This window comes from Telmatherina bonti (genome assembly GCF_933228915.1).
Source record: "Telmatherina bonti genome assembly, chromosome: 21".
Lineage (NCBI taxonomy): Eukaryota > Metazoa > Chordata > Actinopteri > Atheriniformes > Telmatherinidae > Telmatherina > Telmatherina bonti.
In genome coordinates this window covers 23,550,066-23,570,853 of record NC_136630.1, presented here as the reverse complement: position 1 = coordinate 23,570,853, position 20,788 = coordinate 23,550,066, and the positions used below count along the sequence as shown (strand labels likewise).

Here is a 20,788-nt window from a genome sequence, read left to right as displayed (position 1 = left end):
ACTCACTCATCTGTCTTGGTTGATTTCATTCATTGTCTTGTGTTCTTTCATTGTTAGAACACCTGGACATGTGGGAGCATGTGCTCCTGGAGTTCATATGAATGCTGGCATGGAAAATAAGACCCACAAGCTGCTCAAGAGTTTATGCCAGACAGAATTTTGTGTGTTATGTGAATCAGCTGCTTTTGAATAAAATCAAATGAATGAAATAAAATAATATTGTAATTAACATTCAACATGAAATCCTAGCCTGCTGTGGAGATAACACTTTGCAGCTAAAAGCAGTGAGTTATGCCATCACTGGAGCCCATCCTAATTAAAAAAAAACCTCATTCTGGGAGCAGGATTTGAAGCAATGAGTTTTCAAAGCGCAAATTAACATTTGCTACTCTTAACACTGCATGAAGCTTTTATCACATCACAACTTCACATATATATTTGTCCCTGTTGAGAAGTCATTAAAGGATGGTAAAAACAGAAGAGTATAAATGGAGGAAGGAGAATGATAAAAAATAACTGAAATAATTAAGCGTATAGAAGAATATTGTTTCTTTACATATTGTGTGGTAATGGATGTGATGGACCAGTGATCTGTCTAGTCGTTCCCTGCCTCTCACCTACTAGCCACTGGGATAGGCTCCCGCTTCCCTGCCACACTGAATCAGACTAAAGCTTGTTACATCCTCCACGAGAAGAAAGAACTGAGTTCTTGCTCTCGAGGCTGCAAGAAAAAAAGTCTTGTTCGGCAGGTCCATACATCCTTCACGAGAAGCACGTCTGCAGCGGGGGGGGGGGAAATCACTGCGGGGGGCGATGACTGCTTTTATGTGCAATGAACCCGGTTGTTACCTCCCCCGAGGAAGTTGTTTTTCCCGGCATTTTTTTGCTCAAGATAACTTAAAAGGTTACAGACGGATTTTTAAAAAAATTTCACGAGTTGTTGCAAATGTAAAAATGAAAAAAAAACTGTTTAAATTTTGGTGGTGATCAGGATCACCGTTTGGATCCAGGGATGTTTCAAAAGGATTCTTTAACATTGTTCTTGGCAGAGGTTTCCGCTCTCTGAGAGCTTTTCTAGTTTCATATTTAACAAGCAACTTCGTCCGCGGCAGGGCGGGTCGTGCACGCGGCTGGGTCCGAGTGTTTTAATGCCACATGTAAAAATGTTTGTACTTTCTCACCACCTCGATCAGCTGTTGTATCAAAACAATCCGTTTTGCCGGCAACAGCAAACAGACGGAAGCAGCAACTCCGCTTCATGCTTTCTCCGTGTTAACGACGCCCACCTCCAATGTCCGACCAATCACACGATACTTCTCAGAGCCCCGCAAGGAAAAGTTCTGCCAGTCCGATGTGTCGAGAACTGTCCTCAAACACGTCCGCGAGAACAAAATGACGTCATTTTCTTCTCGTAGCCTCGAGAACAAGAAAGAAGTTCTCGCTTCTCGTGGAGGATGGAACAAGCTTAAGCCATACAGAACATGAATGAATGAATTATGAAGTAGTTTCATAGATCTTCTGATTGTAATTGTTTTTGAAAAATACCATGAAGCTCAGTTGTTTCAAACTCTCAGTTTGGAATAATGGCCAGAGAAAAATGGATAATTACAGGATAAGGGATTGGTTGAATTTTCTAATTAGCTGCAAATAAAACAAGAAAATCCAAACTTCATTTCCTGACAGACAAAACTATATAAAAGAGAACATGCTAATGTTTTACAAGTAGACAAATCATAACATTACCACAGCAAGGAGAACTGTAAGTTTACACAGTTTTACATCAGTTTTAGTAACTTAGCTCAGGTTCTGCTTCTTTTGTACCTCTTTAGGTACATTATTACCATATGAGAGAGGATACGGTGAAAGCTCACACTGCCAACAACAGGGAACCAAGCTCAGATTACAGCTAATCAATACTCAGTCTTATTCTCATAAACTTTAATAGAGTAAAATATCTAACCAGCTGTCAAAACCTGTCAAAAAAGTACTTGTGCACATGTAAACTTTCTGGGCTTCACTTGTGTTTCCACTCACAGTGAAGCAAATCTAAACTGATGATCTGAAAAGTTGCAAAACCAAAGCAGGAACTCATCTAGTTTACTGGTTTAAAGAAAATATGCTGGTGTGGCGTCACCAGAAGGAATAAGTCTATGTGATAATGTTAGTGGTTGTCGCTCAGTAGGAAAAGTAGTTTTCCAACCCCAAAGAGTCACAATAACAACACAAAATCAAATATATGGTTGAAAGCACAAAGATTTCAGTACAGGCTCCATGATAACATCTCGTCAAAACAAGGCAGCTCCTGTTCATGTAAATGTGAACGATGAGTGACTGGTGACACGGCACAACAATGGTGGATCTGCGTATTATCTTTGTGCTGCTGAATCGTAGTTAAATTGGGCTCCGGAAAAAAAAACAACTTTCTTCTGATTCAGTTTTTGTAACATCAGTAAAGAAAAATAAAAGATAATCAATACACCTCAACACAAGTAGAGGTTTTCTAAAGGTTGATGAAATGAAAATATGTGGTGTGTCTGCAAAGTCTTACTGCACACTGCAGGTCTGGCATGCAAATACATTGTTGCATGTCCTGTTTAGTTTTTACCTCAAGGTTGTTTCAATGCTTTTTTCCCCAAACATACAAAGGAAAAAGGAAAAGTCGTGCAAACAGCCCAAAAGCAATTCCAAATGGCATTTACTGTAAGTCCCCATGATGTTGAACATTTCTCCTCTGAGATGGGAAGGTGATGGAAAGAACCACAGAACAAGATGTTTCCTAATCTAAGCTGTCTCCAACTAAGCAACAGAATTGTGTCACTTCAAACACCTGCAGATGTGTTCCCAAACAGAAAAAGTATTCCTTTGTAATCCATTCCCTTTTAAAGGCTTTATGAGGGTGAAGACAGAAGCTGAGCTGTTCATGACACCATTTTCACACCTAAACACAGGACTGCATGTGCACAGAGGTCAGACAGTAACCTTTTGCATGCACAGCCTCGCATGTAAGCATACACAAATATGCACACACATGTGCACAGCCTGACTCCAGATATAAGTACATCAGCTCCTGTACAGATGGCTGTGGAGTTTTTCCTTTCATTCATGTGAGACTTTCCCATAATGGCCACCTCCTGGCCTCGACTGTTTTCTGTGTTGGCAAAATTATATTCTGATTAAATCAATCTGCACCGTAGGTGTGGTGGTTCCTGCTCAAGTTGTTAATGTGGACGTTGCACGTTCTCCTTCTGCACGTACAAACTCCTCCTACAGTCCCAAAAATTCACATTGCTTGCTTATTCTATATTCACCCTAAAAGCGAGTGTGAGTGACTCCAAAGAGAATAAAGCTATAGAAAATGGATAAACAGACCTGTCTAGTGTTCATACTCCATATACCTGCGTACACCCTGAACTACACCACTGTGTATTGTAAATGTATTCAGAGGAACTCAGCAGGAGCACAGTCTGGTCATGGTAACTTCCCACATGCCCCGCACGGCCTTGGATATGGAAAACCATTACAGTAACTAAAGAACTTCACAATAACTGCTCTGCAACTTTGCTTTTAAGCCATCACTATGATGATTTTGCCACCATTTACCAGACGTGTGGGCCAGTCATTTGCACATTAATAAGTATGAGCTGTGGATAAATCCCTCATGTTTCAAAGCACCCTGCTGCTGCCTGTTCACGGCCATTTGCACAGAGAAACATTCAATTAACCAAATATGGCACTACATCCCTTTTGAAGTCTCATGGAAACTAAACGTATTTCTCTCCAGAGCAATAAAAGTTGGACAGAAGTAAAATATATTAAAAGAAATGACTTGCTGCTGAGACAGAAGCCAAACATTACTTTTTAGTGGAGTCGTTCAAGTCATAAAGTTTGTTTATAAAGACACGTTTTATGTGTGAGGATGTGTGAATTTTTTTCTTACAAAAGCGCAAGAGCTGAAGACGACTACTGCTCATTAATGCACAAACACAAATGATGTTGATTTATCCAGGGAGCTGAAGTGAATGATAAATCCTGTAAAATGACAGCATCCAACACAGACGGCATAGTCAGGCTTTGTTATTGTCTGAGAAATTCCCAGTCTGTCCTCCACTGCACCAAAAACCCACTTAGATATGCACCAGAACAGCTTTTGTGCATCACAACTCAGGTCCCAAATCACACCTAGCCATCTCTCACCAAACACAGATCACTGCTCTGATGAGTGGCTCAATCCGAACTGTGGAATTTACTGAACCTTTTAGGAACTCAACATTAACCATGATCAGTGCAGATCTTTGAGGTAGGAACAGTTTCTCACTGTGCAGCTTTTGAGGTGTCCGCGTGAAGAGAATAAACCAGCGCATTAAATGTAAAATTACAATATTAAGTTCAACATTAAAATGTTTGTTCACACATTCTCATAAATTTGAGTGAAACCAGGTTTCAACTGAACCGTCATGTGAAAAGAAGACTGTTTCCACATTTATATTTTGCTCCATTCCCATACATGTACCAACATTTCCATAAAAGTAAAACTGGATCTCCTTCCTAACAAAAGTATTAAAAGGAAGACAGAATAAAAACTATAACCCTAACCTTTTACAAAAGCCGAAAGTCCTAGTGTCTAAGTGCGGATTGCACTTTGAAAAATAAATAATTGTAACCAATCCAAACACAGAAGGTTGCAGCTGCACCCTCAAAGCAGAGGAAGTGCAATTTCCTCCCAGTGAAGTGTGTGTTTGCAGAGTTTGGAAAGCACAGAGAAATGCTGAAGGGCCGCTGGTAGTTTCAATATGGCTCTAACTTTCAGAGCTGAATTAAGTCATCTGGCAGCGGGAAAGACACAAAACTCAGACACAGCCGTCCTTCAAGCTGTTTGCATCAATGTTAGATTTCACACAAGTCAGTGACCACTTTTAGCTCATGCTGACCAGGAGGAAGGTTTGAGTTTATAGCAGGTCGGTTGAGTCAGTCAGGCTAAATTCTGTAAAATAACTTGCTCTAGTTGTAGAGTTGACATTTGCTTGTTTAGGCCAAACAGCTGTAGAGATATGCTATTCGATAGTAAAGCTTAAGGGCCGCAGTCCTGCAAGTGTTGAGAGTTTTCCTGCTGCGACACACCTAAATCAAATCATTTGCTAAACAGCAGACTTGTGCAGAGTTTCAAGCTCTGAAGCAATGTGCTGATTAACTCTCATGTGTGACAGGAGTGTTGCAGCAGGAAAACTAACACTGGCTGGACTGCAGCCCTCTAGGAACGGAGTATATCCCGCCTATATTAAGTGGAAAAAAAGCCAATTTCAATCGTTTTTACACGCAGATTGTTTCACATCTTGTCAGAGAGAAAGTCTAGCACAACCTCTTGCTCTTAAAGTGATTTACAGAAGTTTCATTTGATACTATTTGCAAACACATGCTTCAAAATATTGCACCGTTTGGCTTTGCCAAATACTCCTGACCGATGAACAGATTTGCTGATAAAATGATGGCTTTGCTGGTCCACTTCACCATCCGCCGAGCTACTTAAATTTAAGCCCACACAACACAAACAGTCACAAAACAAACAGTGGGTTATGGTTTGATCACGGCTGCTGAAAAAAAAAAAAAAAGTAATGAATAAACAGACTAGAAAGAGAGTGACAAAGAAGTAGCCAGACATACTGATCTTACCCTGATGTTGTCAAAGGATGCTCTGTTAGTAACATCATACAGGAGGAGGAGAGCTGGGGAGACAGAGGAAAGAAAAGATTCAGTTTTACCAGACTCGAGCATCACTGCAACACTGGTTGTCAAACTGCAGTAGCGAGATCATTTCAGGGGGTCATGAGAGAACTGTAAAAAATATATAGCCTACATTAAATAAATAAATTTAGCATTTTTACAAAAGCTGCCAAAATTAAATCATTAATGCAATGCTAAAGGTGGGAAATTAGTGCAGTGATTTTTTTTTTCTTTTTCTAAAACATGTAGACATCAATAAAAGTTAGCACACATGCCATGGAAAAAACACAAATTTGGCAATTTCTCTGCAAGAGGAGCTGATTTTGGGCATGAAGATGCCTTGAACCAAAGCCTCTAAAACCACCTTATCCTTTCATTGATGTAGATTCTGGAAGTTTCCAGCTTTATGTTTAGAGTATGTCTGTCGGATGACCCATTTAATATTTCCCACAATTAATCACTCCGTCGTCATGAATGTGAGAGTTGGTGTCATGACAACCAATATTTGTTATCTTGGCATAATTTTGAATTTTTCACCTACCCAAAGTTTTTCCACTGAGTATTTTCAGAAAAGTTGTTGCTCTTTACTTTTCCATTAGTCATAATTTTCCACTCTTGGAAACTTGCTACATAAATCCATTTATGCGCTCTGAGCTCTAGGGTCGGGTAGGCAGACAGTCGCAAACTGAGCCAGACAAGTGAATGATCATTTAAATGTATAGGCAGGTAAGTACCTGCTCAATCGAACACAATCAAGATTGTAAGATTTTAAAAACTTGCAAAGCTAGCTAAATTATTCAATTTTAGTCCCCAGACTATTTAACTTTGTATGTCTTTGTATGTATATCCCAGCCAGTAACGTATGTTGACGTTTTTCGTCAAAAGAAAGATGTGAAAATTGTGGAGGGTTTGTCCCTCCAGTGAAAGCATCACCCAACGTTGATAGCGTAGCATCAATTCACTAATTTTCTGAACGTATGTAGACCATTGGCACAGTGCAGTTACGTAAGGGTAAACAAACTGTGCATGCACAAACACACCGCTGCAACAATATGAGAGGAAAAGGCAGTGCAGGACTGTGACTGTGGCCTTGACCCGTACAGCAGAGCGGTGAGTTGTGCAGCTTCTCTGCGTGGCCAGTAGGAGGTGCTGCTGAGTAATTTATTGAGCTATGAAAAGTAATAGGTATTACAGGCTACAGAACATCATCATCTGAAGGATTATATTACAGAAGATTACTTTATTAAAGAATGATTTTAAAAACACAAATTATTAAAATTGAATGACTGAATTTCTTTTTGCCTTGGGTAGAAACTGCCTACCTTGACTGCAAACCACTGGTCCTGTCAGTGTCAGCTAATAACCAACTAAATTAATGTTGATTAACCAAGGTTCACACTACATAGCTATTCAACTATTCAGAGAGGATCATTTTGGGATTTATTTTCAAATTTTGCCTCAGATTTGTTTGTGTATTGAGAACAAAGCAGAGAACTAGAAGAGTTAAAGATCCTTTGAGAAAGGATCAACAAGAAAAAATACATGCAACCTAAAGGCAACGCTGTTCAGTTCAATCAAATATGTTATCATGGTAATGCAAGTTATCAGTTGTAAAAGATAACAGATCCAAGTTTCTGCTCCTACTTTCAGTTTCATCGTCTTTAAAACATCCAGACTGCAAACACGTTAAATATGACAACAAATGGTCTTAAATAATGTTACATACTTTATACTTTAAATTCAGTTAATAGATGGTAATCTCAGCTTGACAGAAGTTATTTTCATGTTCTAAGACAGTAATTTCACCTCCAATTTCACCTTCAGCAAGTCTATCAAAAGGTGTTAAAATAGATTAATTTTCTTTCATATATTTTAGGTGCACTCCGTTTTATTTTTATTACAGTTGAGGTCAAGGCTGTGTGTCTGATTCCTGAACAACTTCTCATCTTGTCAAAAACCAGCAGTTGAAAAAAGCTCATTAATCTCAGCTGTTGACGATCATAGTTACAGTAGATTTGAGGTTTCCAGTCTGAAAACTTTCAATAATTTCAGTCATTTATCTACACTCTGTTGTAGATATTCTTTAAAAAGGTGCTGACAACCTGAACTAAAGGAAAAGTCTACCATAAAGCACTTACAAGATGTGTTAGCAGCCATGAGTGGGCAGTGTGGAACCTGTATGTGATGTAGGACCTGTGACACAGATCGCCTAAGGTCTCTTTCTGTGTGAAAGTAAGGGAGAGAGCAGGAACAGAGCCGCTTAGACGTTCCATAGCAAACCAGGGGTCTTTAGGCTACAGTCAAGAGACACCGAATCTGGAAATAAAACAGATGCTTCTAAGAGGCAGGTATTATGCCAGCATTTCATCTGACCTGGTACTGTAGCCACTCTTCCTTCAACATAGCATCTCTCTAGTAAAAGTGAGAACTTTAAGACCCTGAACAGATACTAGAATCATTTAGAGGAGAACACATGCAAGTATCCTTCTATTCAAAAGAGTTACTTTCTACCTAAAATAACTCAGTTACCATTACCCTATAGTACGTTATTCCCTCACTAGCTAAATTAATACGTTTGTCCAAGAGATAAATGTGTCTTCCTGTTTACAGCAGTGACAGTGTTTCCAAGTCCACTTGTTGGGTTTTTTGCTGTGAAGTTGACTGTAAATATCATTTTCAGCAGGTTTTTGGCCTTGTTTTCTCATGTGGAGATGTCATTCTGCATACTTTGGAACCAGCGATTGCCTCTCCATCATCTCCAGCCAGTCTCCCATTCTCCTCTGACATCAACAAGACATTGTGGTCCAGATACCTGCTGCTCACTGGATATTTTCTCTTCTTCAGACCATTCTCTGCAAACTAGGGATGGGGAACTCTGGTCCCCGAGGGCCAGAATCCTGCGGATTTTCCATGTATCCCTGGTCCAGCACACTTGGTTCAAATGGATGCAACATTGATTGATTCATTAATTTGAATCTGCTGTGTTGGAACCAGGAGACATGGAAAACTTTCAGGATGACGGACAAGGTTCCCCATCCTTGCTGCAAACCCTAGAAATGGGTGTGTATGAAAATCCTTGTCGATCTGCAGTTTCTGAAAAATTCAAACCTTGAGGTAGATGTGCTACAACAGCAGAAGTCCAGACGAGGTGCCACTTCTGCCAGCTCAGAACAGGGAAATTCACACAGACAAACTAAAACTGGTTAATAAAAGATGGACAATGTGTGATGGGTGTCCATTTCAGCTCCCCATTTGGTTGGTAGACTCATCTTGAAAGCATGGATGCATCCTGCCTTGTGTCAGTGTCACGGGTCGGTGGTGATATAATGGTGTGATGAATATGTTCTCTGAACACCTGGCTTCTTTGTACCAACATGGCACAATATTATATTCTGCCTTATTCATATTCTGGACTCTTGTTTATTTTTCTATTTATTTTGTATTATTGTTTGTATTACAGAGATTACATAATACTGCTGGACCGGACTGGAGAGAGGATAGAGGAGGGACAGAAAGAACCAAAAAAAAAAGAGAAAGCAGAAAAACACTTCGTAGAGAGAGAGAGACAAGAGAGGGACGTATACATACACATCTACACACACCTTTATATCTATGTACATACACATGCATACACACACACAGGCCAATCAGATTCATGGTCCCCCTGCAGGAGGACAAAGCCAATAACTTTCAGGAGCACCTGAAACTAGCAAGTTAAATATAAATCAGAAACACAGAAGGTTGTTACTGGATAAATCTGCAGACGACTCAGGGACTGTGTCACATGCAGAACATACAGAGTGGAATGTGTTCAGAGAAGAGTGATCATGCCAATCTGACCAATCTGAGAGACTCTGGCAATCAGCAGCCACTTCTACCACAGACTCCCACTGCTCCACTGAGCAGCCATGCACCTACTACCCCTACACACATACTCCCTCCCTACACACATCCTACGCATCCCATCCCTGACACACACTCCATCACTTTTTCTGCCAATTTTCTGCTAAATTAATGTAATTTTACTTTGAGGATTATTAAAGTATCATAAAATTTAACTAATAATAAACATAATGACATGAATCAAGCTACAGGTGGTGAAATTAAAAACAAAAACAAACAAAAATAAAAGAATGCACTTGTAGGATATAATTTCATAATACTTTGCATAATTTCTGAGTTTTTCTGGACTTGTCCAATAATAACCATTACACTATTTGATGCCCAGCAAACACCATCAGATTTTATTCAGAAAGACCAAAGGAACTTAAACCCCATAAATAGCTCTCAGTGTTGGAGAAAAAGGCTGAATTCTGCCATTTACCACAGTATAAATCTACAACCTGACAATGTAACTGCAGAAGGTTTAATGACCTCCAACTACACTGTGCTGCCTTACAGATAAATATCACCTCTGATATTTTGTAGTACAAAGAACATGAGTATTATCAGGCTCTGTAAGACAGAAAAAAAAATCATTACACTTCTGAGGGATGTTGTAACTCATTCTCACAGCTGGCTTAACCTTCACCTGGAAGAATTAGCCTCATCTTTCAACAGTATGTAATCCCTGCAGTCTGCTCTTCCATCTCACTCCATCTTCGTTCCTTCTTTTCCTATGAAACTCTTATTGAGTCCCGACTCCTTTATCCCTCAATGAGTGTCACATCTTCATCCATCTATACTGCATTAAAACTATTTGTATATTCCAGCCAGACAAGTCTGTGAATGTGTTTAATGAGTTGTTTCACTGTGAATGTGGTCTGATGGTGTTAAACTGAGTAAGCACAAAGAATGGGGTGCAAAAGAGGGAAGGATACAAGAATTGAGAAACTTACCTCACAAAACAATTTTCTTTCACACTGCCCATGTGTTTATCTGCAACTGCAAGAGCAGAGTAAACAGCAGGGGCTTGATTACCTTCACCCTGCCATAATCCAATTATGTTCTAACAAAAGACAGTCCAGTGAGGAGGGAAAACTCTCATAGCTGCAGAGGTTCAACTTTTTATGTCAAAGCATGTTGGTACAAGAAAGAAATGACTCAAAGCTAAATTAAAATGTAAGAAAGGTAGAAAGTAAATGTGTGTCAAATGGTTTGCAATGTGGCGATTACTATGGCAACATCTGAAATGCCTCCACGACATTGAACTGAAAAAAGCTTTTAGTTGAAAAATTTCACACAAGATTCATATTTGTGACTTTAAGAGTCTTGTTTCAATTACAAGACAGAAAAAAATTTGATTAAAAAATTTTCACTTTTCATGTATATTTTACTAAACGTAGAGACAACCATTATGCCTGAGATATTTTTCACCCTTTAAAAGTCTGTCATAAATTTCCTTTGAATGCACGTCATCTTAATCTAAATTTAAAGATTTCTGTTAAATGTAAACATGAAAAAGCGCCATCTGCTCTGCAGCAGTGCAAAATGTATGAAACATAACTCAATAGCTCCTTGGTAATCTTATACTTATTTTCCTTTTAAAATTGTGGATTAGAGGGATAAAGTGCAGAGAAGACATGTATTTTCTCACCGCTGCACCTAACTCCATCAATTCTCGCCATCTCAGATCAGGGTTTATCAGAGACCACCACCTGAATTTGGGACTGGAGAGGTTGGAATATCCTCCCAGCAGCCCCGACTTCAACCCCATTGAACACTTGTGGGATTAGTTTGGATGTGCTGTTAGTGCCAGAGTGACTAACCCAACCACAATGTCTGACAAAGGCTGGTTGAACAACGGGATGCCATTCCTCAGCAGTTGGGGACCAAGCTGGTGACCAGCATGAGGAGGAGGTACAAGACTGTGTATAGTTCTTCTAAATGCTACTGAGGTTCATGTTTGTTAAATCAGTACAGTTAAATTGTCTTTCAATCCTATTTTAAAAAAAAAATTAAAAAAAACAAGAGTCGGCAGCAGAAACAGCTGTTTAACACTGACAGAGAAATTTCAACAAGTTTTTCATGAGGCCAACTTGCATACTCAGATCTACAGCTCGTCCCACAACCTAAACTGCAACAGTCAGTCATATAATAATAAGCAGACGCTACTGACAAGTTAACCTGCTCAAGATACATAATGTTCCCTTATCTCAGAGACAGTTGTTGGTACAAGTTCAAACAGTAACTTCTCAACTCCCACCATGGTCAACATTTGATTCTTTGTCAATAAATAAATTTGAAAATCATATTACCTACACTTGCAAAACTTCCTTGTTTCACCTGCAAAATATTTCCAAACTATTTCCTCTCCATATATAAGATTACCAACTCAGTTTCTTACAGCTGCGACACACTGCACTGTTCACCACGGGAAGTTTGACAATGTTCAGGTTTCTGCATATCAAGTGAAAGCTCCCTTCTGCCACACATTCAGTTGCTAAGTAAATGTTGCCATGCTAGCTGAAAAACATGTTGGTGACTAAATTAGATATTTATTTGAAACCTTACATATAATCTATTATTATTAGCTTAATGTAAAGACATCCTGGACAGATGTGCATGTGCCTTGTGCACAGCTCATGTTTGGTGATGAAACATTTTGTTACAATCTGCTTTGTATCTTATTCAACTGATCATCTTCCGATTGTATAAAAGTCTAATTACTGCACAAATTCACATCAACTTAAAAAGCTCTAACATTACCAGACGTTACACACAACTTAACCTGCTGTTGAGCCTATGATTGTCAAATACAAATTATTTAGCAGCTTTTCTTTGTTTTGTACTTGAATAACTCCACACTATGTTTCTTGTGATGGAAAAAATTACACATACATGTTTGAGCAATATGTTGCTCTTTTTATTTAGTTTCTTTGTGCTGACTGATCCTGTATGAGAGCAGATTTTTGGTAAATATCTGAAGGCCTGTAATATTGCCACGTTTTAAATCCAGAGAGGATTTTGGTTTAGACCTTCAGGCCCTGGGCTTCAATCATGCCGGTTCAAAGCTGCAGTGGCCTGAAAGAAAAACTAAGGCAACAAGACTAAGTTTATTTAAGGACTGTCTTATTTATATAAATGAAGGATTTGCAGCAGAAAGATGACCGAGAGAAGTGTCAATACAACTAATAACTGATTAAGAACAAGCCATGATAATCTGTGACCATGTTAAAAGCTGCAACAGGGTTTTAAGGACTGGTCAGACTGTAAAATTGTGCATCTTTCCATTTTCCAACTTGAAAATTTTATAAAACAAAAGCCTTTGCATTTAATTCATCATGAAAACACCACTGACTGAAGGCAGATTTTCTGACCGCTCTGTTTAAAGTTAGACAATATCAACTTTATCCAACTCTGAAATAAAGCAACTATTTACTCATTTAAATGTTTAAAAGTATTGTCATAAAAATAGTCTTTTTTTCTATATTTTCACAATTCTGCAATCAACTAAGAACCAACAGCTAAAACAGCTGATCGGACATTAACCCTGCTGTAAAATTAAATGAGACCAAACATGTAAAAATGGCCACCAGCATCCCTTCCTTCATCATTCCTCTGACATTTTCTGCACTGCTTGTCAGTTCTTCTTCTTCTCTTAGCTAAGCATCGCCACAGGGCTCCATTCTTTCTACAGCATTGATTTTAGAATGGGGATGGATCAATCACAAGGCAAGCAATAATTTCATTCTTCAGGCATAGCAGCAGCAGTAGCCATTAATATTTGGACGTGGTATTTTCAGCTAAATGGTAACAAGAAATGAACAAGTAAAAAGTGTGTGGAGCATGATTGCTAGTTCCTCTACATGATTAAGCAAGCGGAGACATTTTAGCGTGCAGGCACTAAGTTCAGCAAAAAGAGAAACGATACATTTGCATGCACTCTGACCTTTGCAGTTCCATTTTCATATAAAAGATCCTGGAAAATGTGTGCATGAGAGCATCAGTGTTTTTCTTTTTGTGTGCAGAAAGATACCCACAGTCCAATGATGGATTGCACAGCTCACAGCTTTCCCCACAACAGACCAACACCCTGCTTTGTTTCCAATTGCTGTTAACCTGTTCTCCATCCATCTCTCTTCATCCTCCAATCTCACTTTCCATCCTTCTCCCAGTATTTTCCCTACCCTTTTCCCTAATTGTCTCATTCTTTGACCTTGCCCTTAATCGTCCTTCCTGCCTCTGTCCACTCTCATGTCTCAGTTCAAGCCCATTTTTCCAGCATGAGCTGCTGCAGCAGACTGAGGCAGATAGTTGCTCATTACTGATGGGAATTGTGGCCAAGAAGACAGAATTGAGAGAAGAAGTGATGTAGAAAAGATGGGATGATGCCAAGTGGAGAACTGACAAGTTTGTTGAAAGGACTAGATGTTGCAATCCCAAGTGTTTGCACCATTCTTGCCAGAAAAATGCTGTCAGGCTTCACCGACGGGACACATCTTCAGTCAAGTACCTCAGCATCACGGTGTGTTTTGGCCATTTATCACAACACACCCTCTACTGAGGCAGGCCCATGACAGGTTGATCAAGCCTGGGTGTATTTCCCATGGTTAGTTGTTTGCTTTCGAGGCCCTGCTGGTGTTGCTCCACTTCAGCAACAGCTTGTCCTCTGTTAGCCAGTTCTTTGATGGCTCTGTCCCCTGACTCCAATTTCCACAAGGAGCTTTGTTGTTATGCTAGCTACAAAGCCCCTTGGCCCCACCTCCACCAGGCAAACCCTTATCTTCCAGTTTCAGTCTAAAAGTCAGACTTATTTTCTTACTTTGTAATGGAGAGAAAGAGAGAGAGATAGCGAGAAAGAAGAAATACTACACTTGACTGAACAGCAAAGTGTTTCATTTCAAGGTGACTTATAATCTGGTGACTTGGATCAGTAGGGTGATAGGGGTGACTGGGTCTGTAGTTGTCTCTGTTTAATCTAAATAGGAATCTAACGATTCACGACCAAAGTTTTGCAGATTTTCTAAGCGATGCATTCCGACCTGAACGGGGAACTCTCTCCAGACAGTAAAAAAACAGTCGACATTGAAAACTCTTATCTTCTGCTCTGTCCCTTTCATCTCTTCCTCTGACGTCTTTTTGTGCTTCTTCGCTGAATCAGCCTTAGTGTACATTCAGTGTGTCGATGTCTGCTTGCTAGCATGCGATCCGCTGCGTAAAGAGAAACTCAGCTACAGTGTCGTGGTGTCCCGGAAGAAAAAACTTCAGGGCAGTGTTATAGAACTCTGCATGGTCCAGGCCCACATTACATCAGTGAACTTTCGCAGGATAAAGGCCAAGCAGATCACTGAGGTCATGTGATCAGGGTCTGCTTGCTGTGCAGCATCCCGAGTTAAAAACTAAAGGTGACAAAGTTTATGCAACAGCAGCTTTTACTACTCTGGAACTCCTTCCTGTAGACCAGAGATCTGTGGACTCAGTCATATAAAAAAAAATTTGCTTTTGTCTAAATTATTATAGTTAATACTACTATTATTTATCTTATTTTTTTGTTTTGGGGGCTTTATTGTAAAGCATTTTGTGATATATATATATTTTTTTTTATCATCTTGAAAGGTGCTACTTTATAAAAATAGATTTTATTTACTTTTGGCTCCCTCTGGCTCCGGCCAGGCAGCGACAGCTTCAGAAATGTGCATAATGAAATGAATAAATGTCACTGTGCATTCAAACAGGCACACAGAGTTTCAACATCAGAAAGTTTGTGTGCTTCCACAGTGAAAATCGCACAAAGACATTTCTGATAACTTAAATAAGGAGTGGCTGATGTTCATCTGAATGAAAAAGCCAACGCTCCACCAAAGACCATTATTGTATGTGCAATTTTCCCTGGAACACATGGACAAGCCAGAAGGCTGTTGGAAACATGAGGCCACAACAAAATGGCAGAAACCTAATGAAGCGAATGGTTTGAAATGGCCAAGAACCAATCCTGACGTGACTCCAACAGAAAGAGAAAAGACCTAATATGAGCAGCTCATGAGGAAAATTGCAGAGATGAAGCAGTTTCATTCAGAGGAATGGGGGAAAATTCCCCCGAGGCAATGAGCAGAACTCATCAACCGTTTCGTGAAAAATTCATTTGCTGTTACTGCTGCAAAAAGGAAGCACAACAGGTACTAAAAACAATGGTCCAAGCCTGCGTCTGGGCTGAAATCTCAGGGAAATATGACAGAGATTCATGCAGATTGAAGCATCTGATGGGGTCTTACCTCAGTTTTTTGTTTGATGAATTTTGCTGCAGCTCCAGTTGCTGATTTGAATGTCAATTCACCAAAAACAAAGTAGAAAAACAAACTTCTAGTCATTTTCTTCACCTGCCACGTTCCTCGAACCCAATCCGAGCTATAATCCACAGAGCCCAAATGATCTCCAGCCAAATGGTGAGCAAATTGCATGAGACCTGAGTGCATTTTGACTGCTGTGTGTGTGTGTGTGTGTGTGTGTGTGTGTGTGTGTGTGTGTGTGTGTGTGTGTTTGTGACGGGATTCAAGTCAATGCAGCTTTAGGAATATTCCAGGATCCGTGTGTGTGATATTGAAACAGACTTTCTAGTTATCAAACAAGGCTGTACACAGGTTGGTCTTTCCAGTTTAGCATTCTTGGGCGACAACTCTGGTACTTTTCCCAATGCCTTTCTGTCCCTCAGTCATGTATTGATCCATGTGAACTTGTCTTCGCTGTTATAATGCCCAGCAGAAGCTTCTATCTTGTGGAAAGAGGTAACCATCAGACAGATGGGACTTTTCCCTTCTGGGAATCTATTAGAATCAGGATTACTTCAGGATGGGTCCTATCCCAAGTGCCTGTCGCTGTACTGTATACCAGCTGGGTATTGTTGTCACTACTGCATTCATATCAGCCAGGAGACTTTCTGGTCGTACTTCACTCATCCTCCCTAGTTGGTGAGGAGGTTGACAGGTTTTTATCTTAGCCATGATCTTATCTCTCACCTTATACAGTTTCTTGTCAAACAACTGTCTTATAAGAGCCAAAAATAAAGGAATAAACTGGATATTTTTCTGTATTATCCCATTTCTCTCCTGTAGCAGTTCTAAACATCCACCATAATATGAGACACATTCCTATGGAAAATTGTGAGGTCTTAAAATAAAACAATTAAAATGCAATCTGGAAAACAAATTTCTTCGGGCTTTTTCTGCCAGTGTTGAGAACCTGTTAGAAAAGTGTTTATAATGTCGCCAATAATCTTTGAGTCATTGTGCATATGTTACAAACTAAAGCCAAGAAGTCTGCAGATGAAAAGTTCCTGGTAGGTAAAGGATGATGGATTCCTTCTAATTTTACTTAAACAGGAAATATTTCCCTCTCATGCATTCATTAAGCAGTAAATAAAAACATCACAATACAAGATGCTGAACTCAAAACCTAATCTGTGTTTCTGGGATAATAATTTCCACTCACCAGTTTGAAAGTTTTTTTTCCTCCATCATGGAGATTTTCAGTGAGTTTATCCAGTTTTTAGAGGTCAGTGTTAGAACCACAAAGACTGACATTTTTGTCCCTGACATAAGGGAAATGTTTTAGTATAATTAGAATAAAAATAAAAAAAATCCTCTTTCTAGTTACAGTGCTTGTGATCTTTTATTTCTTACCTTTTTTCAAATAAAAAGTCACATTTGACACCTGTAAAAAGACGCATACCATAATATATATATATATCTATGTGTGCGTGTGTGTGTGTGTGTGTGTGTGTGTGTGTGTGTGTGTGTGTATAAGACGGGTATAAGATATATGTGGGTATAAGATTAGGACTGAGACTGAACTGTGTGCTTCAAATCCTTATCGCCATAAGAAACAAAGAGAACACAGAGGTTGTTCCAGTGAAATGAAGCAGCCAGAGGATCTTATTTAGAGCAACTCTACTTGGAAAACCTTTTCAATCACAAAGTCCTATTTTGTAGGCATCATCGAAAATGCACCCATTCCGGGTTCAATGAAATATAATAATGTTATTTAGTTTGTTGTTTTTTTTTGTTTTCTCATCTATCATGTTAGTTCTGCATGTGAGGTTTAGCAAGAGGGACGAAGGACATCTGACGGCGTTTCATTACTAGAGAAAAATGTTGGCCATTTGAAAAGGGGAAATATGTCCTACAAGGTGACAGAATCAACATGGAGGAGCCTTTTTTCTTATTTAGTCAAGAAGAATAATTTTCTCAGAACAAAGCTGTAATCAAACAATTTGCCATGTGGGAAAATGCATAAATGGGTTGAAATGGAGTCATTTGTCATCTGTGTACTCTAAAAAGTTCAGCTCCTTTCCGCTGTAATTCCTCTGTGCTCATTGAAGTGCTACTTCACATTCAAGTATGGTGTCACAGTAAAATGGAAAATTTCCACTGTAGCCTTTCACTCATCCTGCTCCCTCCCTCAGCGTTGACTGTTTCTGTGCCAGCTGCCTTTTGTTTCCACAGATTTTGTTGATTCCAACAATCTGGAGAGTCGAAGGCAAGATGTTTTCGCATTTCAATAGTCTCTGTTCAACTGGTCATCTTCATCATTCCCAGTTGCATCGGGGTATCTCCTTTATATTCCTTCTACCCCCCCGCCCCCCTTTCTTACTAGTCTCACCTACAGAGTTTGCTGTTGCTCTTTAGCACCATGTGGTTTCACTCCATGCTGTGGAAATGACAAGCCGTCAGCTCCACTGGGAGAGAACGGTGGTGAGGAACGAAATAAAAAAAAGTCTGCTTCTGGTTTGAGGGCTTATAGCTAGACCTTCACAAAGTCCTCTCCACCAGATGGACTGGGAAGATTAAACAGAGCTCCAACCACCACCTTATTAGCACTGATGGTATAATATAAATGCTAGATGGTAGATATAAATCTTCTTGCTCCGTCATGGATCTGAGGGAAAGATTAAAACACATCAATAGCTTTCAGAAGGGACAGAACGCCACTTAACATGCTCACCATTCATTAAAGTCTCAGCTCATATGATAAACTGCCATTCATTTATGCTGGCAGGTGGTATTGCAATGACTTTGGTGACTTTGGTGTCAGATATGACCAACAAGTTTTTAGGTGGTGCTGGATATGTGTTGGGTACTGGGCCTTCAGTACTGCCTTACACAGTTGAATCTATGCCTGTTGTGTATGGTGAGGAGAATCTGCTCAGTATTATTGTGTGTGTGTGTGTGTGTGTGTGTGTGTGTGTGTGTGTGTGTGTGTGTGTAATACATGATTTGCAAACTGTGTAAACATATTTGTGTGTAACTTTGGCTACACGTATAGACATGGTTTGTAAACTCAAAATATTGATGTTTGTGCATGTTTTAAATTTGTGCACGTTACTTCTAGATATCTGTGTGTGCATTTCTACATATATAAGACCTTGAAGTTACGCACAAAATGGTTAATCTGGTTTACAAACCATGTCTTGCACATACAAATAGACAAAGTTACACACAAATTATCAGTTTGTAAGTTATGTATAACACACACACACACACACACACACACACACACACACAGATGCTAAGTCGAGTTTTCTCTCTGTAGTTGTGGCCTACATTCCACCAGGTGTTAGAAACGTCCTCAGAGACTTTGCTCCATATTGACCAGTCATACAAGGCAGGATAGATTCATGTTTTCCTTTTCACACCATATTCTCACCCAACCATCTGAAAGTGGAGCTGAAATGGAGACTCATTAGACACAACAGATCCATCTTCTATTGTCTAGTTTTGTTGAGTCTGTGTGAAATGTAGCTTTAATTTCCTGTTCTTAGCGTAGCTGGCATCAGTGGCTCAGCAGTGGCACTTTTGCCGCTGTCGCCCATCTGGATGGACATTCTGTGTGTTTAGAGATGGTATTCTGCATACCTCGGCTGGAACCATTGCTCCTGTTGCCTTTCCATCATCTCCAACCAGTCTTCCCATTCTCTGTGGACCTCTGACCTGACACCAGGAAGCAATATTTGTCCAGACAACTGTTGCTCGCTGGATCTTTTCTCTTTCACAACCATTCTCTGTAAACCCTTGACATGGTTGCTTCATGAAAACCCCAGTAGGTCAGCAGTTTCATAAAGACCAGCCAATCTGGTATCAGTCAGCACACGCAGTCACTTCTCCTTTCGTCCCCATTTTGTTGCTAAGTTTTAACAGCAGCAAGTCACCTTGACCATGTCTAGAGGAGATAGCATGACAAAGTTGACAGCACCCGACTGACTTATTTGTGTTATTGAGCAATTGAACAGGCGAACTGACTGAAGCAGCCAATGAGTCTATTTATGTGTTTAAATTTTATTAATTATTTTGGATTTAAGAACAGCCTGAACTGTTTGTAGATCCAATGTTTACTTTAAATCACTCCAACCTATTGAAACTTTTAAATGAACCAGAAGCCTCTGATTGGAGATTGATACCTTTTAAATTCAGAGTCATGAGAAACTGTCCATTAGCTTGTAGGAACGGGGAGCCTTTGTGACAGCTGTGCTCAGGCTCCATCCTCTCCCCTGGTGCTGCCTGTCAGGCTGAATAAGCTTTATTTAAAAGTCAGTACTGGATGGACAACTCAGAAGAGCTGATCCGAAGCTCCCTGGGTATCTTGTTAAAGATCAGTGAAGGTAAATCGGTGCACTGACAAGTCAGAATAATGCTGAGCAACTAGCCCAGGTAATACACATAAAACACACACTCACAAGGCTTCACCTTGACTTGCAGAGGAAAAGAATCCCACATGTTGGCGCACACTCAGTAAGCTTACTTTTCCAACAGTGGCACACACTAATATGTTAAGAGGCACTTGTACTGATTACTACGTCATTTCCTAAGATGCTGAACAGATTTTTTCATGCAATGGCTTCATATCACAATGTGTGTGAATGTGTGTGTTTGAATCTAAGTATTACAACCCACCTGCTCCTTCAAGTTAGCCAGAGGCGTACAGATATCTTCACTCAGAGAAGCTGTTTGGGATAAAACTGCTTCACATCACACTGGGAAAACACACGCTTGGGAATTGTTATGCATGTCTCACTGTGTGTGCGTGTGTGTGTGTGTGTGTGTGTGTGTGTGTGTGTGTGTGTGTGTGTGTGTGTGTGTGTGTGTGTGGAGTAGTTACTGTCTCTTGCAAAAGAGACCCTACAGAGATTCGAGCTTCT

General features: G+C 39.8%; 1 protein-coding gene across 1 annotated transcript in view; it reads right to left on the bottom strand.

The window, feature by feature from the left end:
* The window catches only part of rab26 (RAB26, member RAS oncogene family), a 126,452-nt gene that overhangs the window by 44,841 nt on the left and 60,823 nt on the right, over nt 1–20,788 (bottom strand). Inside the window, exon 5 of the mRNA XM_079261011.1 lies at nt 5,668–5,720. Within this exon, the coding sequence (XP_079117137.1) occupies nt 5,668–5,720 (53 nt within the window). The remainder of the gene's footprint in view (nt 1–5,667; nt 5,721–20,788) is intronic.